Genomic DNA, 12,342 nt, shown 5'->3' with positions numbered 1-12,342 from the left:
TCTGTCTGTATATTGTTACCCCTCCAAAAATTTTATGCAGTAAAATATTGTGTAAATTGTTTTGCTATGTCTAAAAATGATGCTACAGTACATATTATAGTAAGTTGTAATGCAATAGCAGCACCAATCAAGTGAAAGCTTAGTCTTTAAATACTAGATCTTCTTTCTCTGTCCTTTAGTATAACATTCAGTTGTCTCACGCATGCTCGAGTCAAGTTCAAAAGTTTTATGTTATTACCTGTGTGCGGTACTGTACAGTATACACTATTAATTATCTAGTAAGCCAGGAGCTGTATTACGAGTTTTTTGTTTAATAAATAGTAATGCTATACAGTTGAGTTTTTTATTCTCCCTTTTTTTAGTCATTAAAACCTCAAGTTAATGGATTAATAAGGGTTAAGGGGCATCCGTTGGTGCCAAAAGTCTGTTAAATTGAAGTGATATTTATACAACATATAACAAGTGGTCAAATATTCATAATTCACAGCCTAGCTGTGATTGCCGTAGCGTTTGAATCTGGATCAGTGCGCTTGGTGAGCAAGTTCCCACTCCTGCCTAGAGAAAGCGCTTATCAGTAATAGGAAGAGGGTTTCCATTTGACATGTATTTAGTTATAAAACTGCTATTGGTGTATGCATAAATTAAAACCATACAGAAATATTAAAAGGGGGACTTTAGCTGTGGTTATGAACACACACACCCCCCCCCCCACCATTTTACTATGGAAACTACTATTTATTTATGGTAGTTTCAACTTTGACAACCTTTCCTAGGATTGCAACCACTGGCACAAATGTGGGCAACTTGCACAGCAAGCAAGAAATTGCACAATTTTGGCTGAATCCCCCAAGAGAATCTTCAAACAGACAACATGAGGTGTCACGGAAAATATTCAAGATAACAGGTAGTGTACAGATAAGTCACTGAACTTCATTCTATTTCTTTCATTTGTGAGGGGTTTTGATCAAAATAGGTTTTCTATAATACTGACATCTTGTGTGTAATAGCTAGACCCTCTAAAGAAGAATTTGCAGTTAACCTTTTGTATAACTGTCTTCAAATATCTTTCAAAAGACCATCAATGACATCCTACATATTGCCTAAAACATTTTCAAGTTTCTAATAACAAATAAGTAGGTAATTTTAGAAACACCTCTTGAGGAATACAATCCATATAAATAAGTTTTCTTCCATCCATATACTGCACTGTATCTAATTTGAAGGATCATCAAGATTTATGCTCCCAGAATGTGTCCCAAATTCATTGCCTTAGTCATCTTAATACAAGGTGTTACATTCTTCAATTAACCCCTTGAGCCATAGGGACATGCTTGATACATCCTTTTACACCACGCATCATATCAGAGGGACTTGCCTGGTAGCTACATCCTTTTAATCTCCATGACAGGAGGAAAGCTAGGAAGGTGAAATTGCTTTGATATGATACAAATCTTATTCCTTTAAGATGCTCTGATTTACCACTAGGCCTAGTTTGATCCCCCACTTGTGTTGGGGTGAGTACAGTATTGAGCTTAATGTATTATCACTGCTAGCTATACGGGCTGCCACTACGTAATTAGGGTGAGGCGTGCTGGAACAGCAATCGATTTCTATACTATATAGAAATAGATTCCAGTTCCAGCATGCCTCACCCTATACTTTATTCATTCAAATAATTGTCTTGCTGGTAAATTACACTGCCCTGTGGCAATGGGAGTTCAGCATGCTGGATCTCAAGTGGTCATTCCCCAAGTCCTTGACCAAACAATGAGATTTCACCCTTAAACCCCGGGTGACATTCTTTATGTCCACCATAGCTACCCTGGGTGACGTTCCTCTACGTCCTTAATTTGCTTGGCATAGTTTGAATATCCAGGCGGGATGAAGTACTTTTTATAGGATGTTTATTTACTTGGCAACTCAACTCGCACATAATTTTTGTATCAAGTCTATTGGTCCAGTTACCCACCAGCAATCATGATAGAATGCACGATCTTTGACGTCTCCTGACCCGCCTCGCTCCTCCACACCCTTGACAGTAGTGTTATTCATCAAGAGTTGTTGATTTGAGTGGCATTGATATAATATTGGGTGACAAAGACAATGATGGGGAGGAAACAGATTCAGATGATATCAAGTTTGTTGAGGCAGCCAGCGGTGAGGACAGTGATAGACAATGGCGTGGACATAGGGGACCACGTGCATACCAGCCACAACAATACGCTTGGAGTGACTGCACTAAATTTGCGCCTGAAATACCATATAAATAAGAAAGCTGTTTGATACAATGTAATACTTTAATATCAATATTTTTATACATTAATTTTACAAAAATATTATGTTTATGCAAGAATTCCTACACATGAAAATTAATTATATGAAAATAAAAATACCAAAACTGTACAAGTTCTGTCATCAAACTCAAACCAAGGCTCAGTGCTATGTATTGTATCTTATACTGTATGTACATAGATATACAATTAAAACAAACTTTGAATATATTATAATATAATTTAAGAGATGGTAGAGAAGTTAGCTTTAGATGAAGCACCATCAGTTTCATAAAAAGGAAAGGGTTGCTCTTTCTCTCCTAATGGTTTTCTTTTCTTTTTATGGTTTAACCATAAATCAAAGTACTGTACAGTATTAAAAAATACTGCACACTGTTTGAAGAGTTTCCTCACAATTGAAGTAGTTGTCTGCATACAGAATTAGAAGAACACAAACACCCTAGAACTAAAACTTATAAATATCTATGTAATACCACTACAGTACAAGACTGGTATGCTACAAAAAGTGGTCCACAAATCAAAGTTGCCTCTACACCATCCCACATTTCTCTATAATGTGTTTATAACATTTTACAGTACATGCTAACAAACACCAAATTCCAGTTTTTAGCTCAATTAGACTTATGATTCAAAAGTTACGAGCCCTGTTAAAGAGGGCACCCAGCATAAAAAAAAGTTGATTCAAATTACAGAAAAGTTTGAGTCAGTATGGTGACAAGTACTGCATCATTTTACCTAAGGGTTTATCTACAAGTTAGATAGGTATAACACTTAGCTATAGTTTCAACTTGGGCAATTACCAGTTCTTATACTTAACAATGTCTAATCCCAGGAGAGAAAATGAGGTTTATGGGCTGAGAATGCATGTTTACACCATAATACTGTATCTTGCTCAATTTTTCTCAAAACATTACCAAGTATTCTTTATATCTGCCATTCAGATTCCAAAGCGGGCAGATGTTTGCACACGCCTGGGTGTACCAATGTCATACACTTGCTGACGACGTGATGACTCTTGTCTACGTTGTCTTTCTTCAGCTCGTGCCTTTAAGGTGTCCTGGGCCCGGTCCATTTCTGCCTCCATGGCAGCTTTATGTGCCAAAGCCTGACGTCGTTTCTCCATTCGAGATGCACCTCCTTCATTGACACTATAAAACTTATCTCCAACTTCAGCCAGCCAACCTCCTTCTACAGCAGTCACACACTGCATGTATTCTTTGCTTGTCATAACCAATTCATGGTAAACAATGTAATCAGGAGTGTAACCCATACCAAACAGGGCTGAGGTTGGATGTAGATGGCACGGTGTCCCTGTCCTTAAATTCACATATTCACCAATACCTTTGAGACGACACGCTTGGTGGAAGTATGCAGCACAAATGCACTTACGCACCAAATCTTCATCCATACCACAGCTGACTAATTCAAGCTTTTGTTGGTCCATAATATCATGCAGCTGCTGCCTCACCTCCCTAACTTTCTTAAGTGCTTTAAAGTGCAAAAAATGTTTATTGCACCAGTTCATTGAATATTTCTGAAGACGCCACTGACGATAGATGTTGAGATATGTCAGATGATCTGATTCTGGCACTTGAAATTTTTCTCGCATAGCATCAGCTTCCTCTTCACGACCCTTAGGCCGGTAGAACAATGCTGGTACTGATAACATGGATACTATGGTCAAGATTTCTTCAGAACATTGCATATCAACACCAGCCAGCAACATCTTTGAAAGTGCAGGATCCAAAGGGAATTCAACCATTGCACGCCCTAATTTTGTCAAAACTCCTGTGTTGTCCAAGGCTCCAAGGGTCCATAATTGATACTGTGAGTTGAGTAAGTTATCTTGGGGAGGAGGATCCATGAAATAAAATTTAAGAAGATCTTCGACCCCCAACGACTTAAGAAGGAGAACTACATTGGCTAGATTGGTGCGCTGAATTTCTGGGACTGTTGTAGGTAATAACTCATCTTTGTACTGCCTTTCTGTGTAGAGACGATAACACATGCCAGGACCAGTGCGGCCGGCTCTTCCAAGACGCTGGTTGGCATTAGCCTGTGAGACTGGGTAAACTTGAAGGCCATCCATACCAACTCGAGGATTGAACACCTTTAATTTACAGTATCCAGAATCTACCACATACTTTATACCATCCACAGTGAGGGAGGTTTCGGCAATATTGGTAGCTACGACACATTTACGAAGGCCATCTGGAGCACGTTGAAAAATCTTGGCTTGAAGATCAGAAGGGAGTTGTGAGTATATGGGAAGCACAGCCAACTGAGGTGCATTATCAATCTCATCCAACTTTTCCACAATCAGTTCACATGTTACCTCAATATCTTCCTGACCAGGCATAAAGACTAAAATATCACCCTCCTCAGCCTGAAGATGTATCTGTAATGCCTGTTTTACTGCAGCCTCTACGTAGTCCTCCACCCCATTGCGGGAATAGAGTAATTCCACGGGGAACGTTCGTCCCGGGATTGTAAATACTGGTACTTCACCAAAGAAAGTGGCAAATTTCTCGGCATCCATTGTAGCAGATGTTACTATGAGTTTTAGATCCTGTCTACGAGCCACAACTTCACGGAGTAAACCAAAGAGCACATCTGTGCTGAGGGAACGTTCGTGAGCCTCGTCCATTATGATTGCACTGTAGTTATCTAAATCGCTCTCGCGTAAAGATTCACGAAGCAGTATACCGTCAGTCATATATTTAATTATGGTATTTTCACTTGTACAGTCCTCAAATCGTATAGCATAGCCCACTTCTTCACCAAGATGAGTATCCATTTCATCAGAAACACGCTTGGCAACGGACATAGCTGCGACTCGACGTGGTTGTGTACACCCAATCATACCTAGTTTGCTGTATCCTCCCTCGTGAAGGTACTGTGTTAGTTGCGTCGTCTTACCACTTCCTGTTTCACCCACAATAATCACCACTGAATTTTCTCGAATTATACGGAGGAGCTTCTCTCTCACTGCAAAAACTGGAAGGTACTGACGTTGTTCTTTAATTGTTTTCTCTCTGGCAAAGTTGCTACTAGCTTCACTTGCTGCCTTCATGTGTTCGGCAAACTTCTGATCTGCTTTATAGTCAGTTTCACCCTCTTCAATCTTCCTATCATCTGTCTCGTCCTCCTTTTTCACACCTATAAGATTACCAAGTTGTGTACCAGCAAGTTCCCATTCTTTTTTGGCAGCTTTTCTACGCTCCCGCTGCTCACGTCGAGCTTTGACAACTGCCGAACCCTTTCTGGACACAATTGCCATATCTGAGGTGGAGTCTTTCACTGGAATCACTGGTTCTGGTTGCTTTGTAAACACAATACGTCCATCGAGGAATGGGGGAACGATGTTGTGTACCAAAATGTGCACACGATTGGTAAACTCCTCTTCAAAATCTTCGTCATAATCAATTTTTTGTACAACGCCACTTGTTAACATTCTATTAGTTTCCCATAATTCATTGTCTTTATGAATCTGTCTTTGTTTTGCACTCATCTTTCTTTTACTTTTTTCAATCTTCTCAGTTTTCTTTCTTTCATACTCAGCAGACACATCAGAGAATGGGTTGTTGGTATCATCATAGCCCTGGTCCATGTCATACCACTGTCTATCCAATCTCTTTTCTTCCTCCTCCCACTTCTCCCTTTCTTCTTCATTTTCAAATTCTCTTTCCATCTTACCTTCTCTTTCTGTCATCCATACATTATACTTGTATGAAGGTGTTGGCAATGGAGTCTTGTCACTTTGTTGACGAGGTACTCTACTCTGAGATCTCTCTCTGAAGGACCGGTTGCTACTACGAATCGACCAATCGCTGTCTCGGGAATGGCGGTGGGAGGATGAGGGCGTGGGCAGATCCCACGACGACATTTTGTGTGGCGTGCCGTCATCGTCGTCCCAGGCAGAATGTGAAGGTGTGTCTTTCACCCCGGGAATCTTCGGTGTTTCTGGAGCTTCAGAAAATCTGGGTGTTCTGCTGGATCTCTCTGACCAGTCCCTTTCTGATCGTTCACTGTAATCACCCAACCTCTCACTTCTTTCACTGTAGTTATATCTCTCACTTCTATCATTGTAATTTCTTCTCTCACTTTTATCATTGTTATATCTATCTCGGTATTTGTCTCTATGCCTGTACTTATCTCTTTTGTCTCTCTCATTTTCTCTACTTCTGTCCCTATCCCCCCTAGGTTCCCTCTCTCTTTCATTTTTTTTTTCCTTCGTTGATGCACTAACAAACTTACCTCTTATTTTCTTTTGTTTTTCAATCATTTTATCTTTTATTTCCCTATTTACACCACCTGTATAAGTAGGCGTCTCATCGTACCTGGAGCGGTACTCCCTCCCTTTTCCCTTGTCACTGTACTTATCTTGTCCCTCTTTCTTGCCATCATCATCATCATCAGCATCATCATCTGAATCACTTGAAGAAGAAGAAGAGGAAGAAGAAGAAGAAGAAGAATACTTTTTACTTTTTACTTCACTCTTGTTCAAATGGTCATCTTCGTGTATTTTCCTTTTGAGAGCTGCAAGTTTGTCCAACCCAAAGATGGATCCTCTTATGGGTATAGCAGGCTTTTTAAAGGTAAAATTGTCATCCTCTTTCTTGGTTTTCCGAATGATCAGACCACCTATGCCTCCACTTGTACCTTCCAAAATGTGGGACATATTCACCTGAAAAAAAAAGGACTCTACTCAATAGAATGAAATTAAGAGATAAAGTCTGACTTCCTAAGAAGGAATTTTAGGAGTTAGAAAAACTTGGACGGAATCAATCCTACCTCAACAATAAGGAGCTACAGTACTTATATGTATAAATCAGCCTAAACTGTTGCAGTTTCCCCCCCCCCCAAAAAAAAAAAATTAAGACTCTGGGAAAGAGAAAGATTCAGATAAATATGATCCTACTGTATTTGTTCCAGTCCAAAGCAAATACTTTCATTCTCATTTAACACTCCAGAAGGTTGGGTGAATCAATGATCATCCATCACAAAGAACAGGTCTACCAAAACAACAACTCATAATCAAGGAGAATTACTTATAAATCAACAAACATTTGGGTGACATCACCTTATTTTTCAATACGTACAGCATCTGCCTTGACCATTCCAGCTAAATGATATGCTACAATAGAACACAAGTGCTTTGATTACAGAAAAAATCACACCTGAAGCATGTGATGTTGCATCACTAATGGACTGATTGGAGCCATCTTACTGAGCTATCAACAGCATCATAACCAGATGTCTCACAAGTAACAGCAGTTCTCAAGCACAGAGTGATATTGTGAATAGCATTTTGCAGTCTATTTTGTTTGAGTTTTATATACAAATAATTTACTGTATAGAAAATTATTTTAACTTGCAGGAAATAAAGTATAGAATAAAAATAAATGATAAACAAATGCCAAAAAATCACTAGTTACTAACAAGCATTAATAACTGTGTGTTCTAGTGATGACTGACAGCTGCACAACACTGATTATGAGACATCACAACCTTATCCTGCAACCCACACAATCACAACCTTATCCTACAACCCACACAATCACAACCTTATCCTACAACCCACACAATCACAACCTTATCCTACAACCCACACAATCACAACCTTATCCTACAACCCACACAATCACAACCTTATCCTGCAACCCACACAATCACAACCTTATCCTACAACCCACACAATCACAACCTTATCCTACAACCCACACAATCACAACCTAATCCTACAACCCACACAATCACAACCTTTTCCAACAAACTGATAGAAACACAGAAATATATCACTGACAAACATTTGTATCAAAACAATACAGTACCAGGTATTTTTTTCTGGGCCTGATGCATCATGATGGTTGTCTGTAAGTACAGTCCTAGTATCTAGCCGGCAGTCAATGAGAACTGAAGAGCTTTTAAACTTCATTGTTTCAGCCAATCAGCGGCAAGTACTGTCCCAATATTCCTCATCTTTCCTTCCCCAGTCTCTCCTGAACATGGATGTGTGTGTGTGTGTGTTACAATTGTGAATATTTTTTCTTCAGACATTATTGAATTAATGCTCAACTCAAACAATGATGCAATAGACATTCTTGTGAAGTATGGTATTCTAGAAAAACTGCAACCTGTGGCCAATGCAATTATCTGAGTGTCAACAGCTAGATAAGTCATGTAAGATACAGTACTTGATGTTACATTAATTTTTGTGGTTAGTTTCCTTTTTTGAATTTTTTTTTTACAACCGACCCACTTGGTCCAAGTGTACTCTCACATCCACAAAAAAACGTAAAATTACACCATGACACTTCAACAAAGTTGCTTTCATTGATACCAGTTATCAAAATAAGTATAGTACTTTCTGTTTAATATAGCAGGGGGTTGGAACCCCCCAGCTAGAAAGTTAGGTAGGTTTCTTTGGTTGGTTAGTTCTATATGTCTGACATTTTCTCATAAATAGGGATTTTCCAAAGAAAACAACGATCAGATTTAAACAAGCTCACCAAAATATACGAGAGAAATATATTTTCCTATAAAAAACGAAGGGGACTTTAAAATGAATCTCTGTAATTTTTTTCTTTAGGACATGCGTCCCTAGGGATTGACCAATATGTTTATCCAGTGTATTTTGGTGTGTTTTAAACGAATCTGACCTTCATTTGGGGCAGAAAATTTTCGTTTTTGCCCCCCCCCACCCCACAGAGACGAAGACTGAAAACTACGTAAAATCAATTAAATAGTGTCACTATTATCCATTTCTGCCTGGTATATATGGGGTTCAAAATGCTCAGAATAGGGAGACCTAAATGTTTCAGTCGTTTATAACTTTTGGGCGCGCTCTGTCCTAAAGAAAAATAATAACTGAATCTCTAACAATGTCGCCTCTTTTAAAATACTATTATGATTAAAAACATGTGGAAAAAATAAACTAAATCGAACAGCTCCTTCTTGTGGTAGTGCTATTCTCAGAAAGGTATTATTTTCTTGTAGCTCCGTTCATTCCTACCACTAATCTATTATCATATTTGAATACGACGTCTAATTATATGATCATTTTCATCTATTACATTACCGGCGGAAATGTATAATAACGGATATAGCTTTTCCAGATAAATTTATATTTTCTTCCATTATTTCCCGCCATTATCGTCTGCCTCTCACCTAACACTGCGTGTCTCTCGCGTCTCCTTCATAAATCATGACGCGCATGCGTACTTGTACACGTCACGCGGCCAATGAAAAGCGTTTTGCTAATTCAGAGTATATTTAGCCCAATCAAAATCGAGTTTTATTTTGGGTCTCTCATATTTTGAAATTCAAGTTCAGTTCCAACCATGGAAGTCTGCGATGGATGTCACTTAAAGTATATGCAGCTGATTGCGAGTTTTTGGAAAAAAAAACGTAGAAACTATAGCATTTTTTCGATCGCATGGTGTTCTTCCAACCTCAGTAAAGTGTACTAAAAGCAAGACTGAATGTAAATATCACAAAGACCAACATATGTGACGTTGTGTAAGAATCCCAGAATGCAACGACGAACAAGAACCAGGCCAATAAGGTAAGAAATAGGTGATTCCATCATATGGTGAGAGTCAGTTAGGTTAGGTTAGGTTATTGTTTTTCTAGTGTTTTATTGTGTATTTCTGAGTCGCTTAGGCACTCTTTCTCGGAAAACGTCAAATGAAAAAATCTCGCTAAAAAACCCCCGGCTAATTTCCGCCAAAAAGGAAGATCATATTCGGTCTCAGCACACACAAATACACTTGCTACAAGTGAACGGAGCTACAAGAAAAATTTACCCTCAGAAATTATCCCAAATTCCTTGCTGGGAAAAGAACACGCAGCAAGGCTGTATCTGGCGGTCTTCCTCCACTGATTTCAGATGTAAAATGTGATATTGTGCAAAGAACATTACTTGTGCATTTTTTGTCACTATCTAGAGGTAAGAAAGCGTTTATCTCCTATATTTATGAAATTGGTGCTATGGCCAGACTACTCTTATGAAACATCACCCAATTTACAATAAAACAGTAAAATACAATATTTAAGGTTGGGTTTTGTTATACTGTATTAGATTATTTTTATTGTAAAAAGCATCTAAGATACGAAGATCGAAATAATTAGCATCCATAAAATTACATTAGGCACACATATATATAATTATCGTACTAGTATATACACATAATAATTCACTAGAAAGATTACCTATATGAGAGAAGTGTTGTGTTGTGTTGTGTCACGTAAACAACAGCCTCACTTCCTTCTCCTCCACTGACTCATTCATTCATCCCTAAGTATAAAAATACAAACCTTCATATAATTTTTACCAAGATAAGTTCATTTTAAGTAAGAATTTATTTTAATATATAATATTATGTCAATAATAAATAATTTATTAACCGAACTTATAAAAATACCTTTACGAGATAGGAACGGATACCGTACACATACCGCCGCTGCATGTTAATTGATGAAAGTATATACAGGTATTTTATTAGCTGTATTTCACAAATGAATTGTTAAGCGTATCCGTACGTTTGGTCCCAAGATTTATCAGTATTTTAATAAGGCACAAGCCCAATTTTGGTAGGCTGGTTGTTGGTAATATTTGATATTCAGTCATGTTTTTATTACCAAGGACAGCTGACAAAGACCTTATTTCAGATAAGAAAAAATAATAACAAGAAAGACTAAGAGAGCATTGTGTGATACAAAAGACATTTAATAACGCATGGCAAGACATAACCAATACTTACAACTTGAGAAAGGTCAACCACAGAACTCCATATTAATTGATTTGTATAGATAAAAAATGGATACTTTATAGCGTTTTCTTCGGAAATTTTAATTCTAGTTTTTCCCCCTTTTACTCCTTTTTGATTAAAAAAAATAAAAATTTAATCACAAAGTGGGCAGGGTTATGAGGGAAATTGCAAATATTGATAATGGAATACCTTGTATGGTCTGAAAATGCGTAAATAACAAGTTATTCAAAACATATATAATAATACATCTGCTGGGTGAGGTGACATCAAAGCGGGATGTAAGAGTTTTGTAATAAGTATGAATTAACCTCACTGGGTCTCAAGGAGCATGTCTTAATGTGTTTTGTATCATGTTTAGTTATTTTGTACTATTTCATACTTTTAATCTGTATTCATTATGTGCGCAATAATCTATCAATGTATAAAGGACAAAGTGGGGCCTTTAAAGTAAGAGAGAGGGGAAGTAATCGATGGTAGTGAGAAAATAAGCAAAGCATTAAACAGCTACTTCTTATCAGTTTTCACAGGAGAAATTCACGAGGAAATTCCAGAGGTGGAACTGATATTTAGGGGAAATGAAGAAGAGAAATTAAAGAATATCACTATAAAAAAAAAGAGGATGTTCTTAAGAGGATAAATAAGTTAAAGAAGACAAAATCCCCAGAGCCGGATGAAATTTTCCCACGAGTTTTGAAAGAATAGTAGGGAACAGATTAGCGGATCCCTCGTAAATTTATTTATAAAATCATTAGACACGGGAGTTGTGCCATACTTGTGGAAACAGGCAAATGTAGTACCAATATTAACAAAGGGAGACAGAGCATCAGCGTCAAATTACCGGCCGATCAGTTTGACGTCAGTAGTGGGGAAATTTCTTGAATCAATTAAAGCAAATAGCATCCGATCGCATTTAGAGAAAAGCAAATTAATCTTCGACTCTCAACATGGGTTTACAAAGGGAAAATCTTGTCTAACAAATCTGCTGATTTTTTTTAGGAAAGTCTTCGAGGTAGTAGATAATGGCGAAAATCGGTTCGCTAGCCGCCCGGGCGATCGGTCACGTCTCTGTCACGCACTGTTGGCAAGTACTGGGCATGCACCGGCTCCTGAATGTACCTGAACCCGCTCCAGTGTTGGTCAAGTCTTGTCTTGAAAGAGCTCACACTCGGTGCTGTCACAACACTCTCTGGTAGATTGTTCCACGGTATCGAGGGGAAAGTTTTAAATTGGATAAAATCATGGCTCACCGATAGAACACAGGGGGTCAGCGTAGATGG

The 12,342-nt window shown here is 38.2% G+C and overlaps 1 protein-coding gene across 2 annotated transcripts; it reads right to left on the bottom strand.

Annotated features, from left to right (window-relative positions):
- Positions 1-2,283: 2,283 nt before the first annotated feature.
- LOC121855970 (pre-mRNA-splicing factor ATP-dependent RNA helicase PRP16-like) lies at positions 2,284-10,853 on the bottom strand. Of its 2 annotated transcripts, none has more exons than XM_042351190.1 (2): positions 10,718-10,853; positions 2,284-6,978 (listed from the first exon to the last, which is right to left on the bottom strand). In XM_042351190.1, exons 1-2 carry the CDS (start codon positions 10,760-10,762, stop codon positions 3,229-3,231), a joined length of 3,795 nt encoding a protein of 1,264 aa, XP_042207124.1. In that variant the 5' UTR covers positions 10,763-10,853; the 3' UTR covers positions 2,284-3,228. The 2 variants fall into 2 exon arrangements, with proteins under 2 accessions (XP_042207124.1, XP_042207133.1); XM_042351199.1 differs by lacking the exon at positions 10,718-10,853 and adding an exon at positions 10,506-10,564.
- Positions 10,854-12,342: the final 1,489 nt, after the last annotated feature.

Source organism: Homarus americanus, unplaced genomic scaffold (assembly GCF_018991925.1).
Source record: "Homarus americanus isolate GMGI-L3 unplaced genomic scaffold, GMGI_Hamer_2.0 scaffold1024, whole genome shotgun sequence".
Taxonomy (NCBI): domain Eukaryota; kingdom Metazoa; phylum Arthropoda; class Malacostraca; order Decapoda; family Nephropidae; genus Homarus; species Homarus americanus.
The sequence above is the reverse complement of the archived record's forward strand: the minus strand, read 5'-3'. Positions and strand labels throughout refer to the sequence as shown.

Excerpts from the sequence above, each read along its gene's own strand:
- LOC121855970 (XM_042351190.1), bottom strand. The coding sequence starts at position 10,762 with ATGCAGCGGCGGTATGTGTACGGTATCCGTTCCTATCTCGTAAAG. Across the intron at positions 6,979-10,717 it reads TCCGTTCCTATCTCGTAAAG|GTGAATATGTCCCACATTTT; the intron begins GTATTTTTATAA and ends TTTTTTTTTCAG.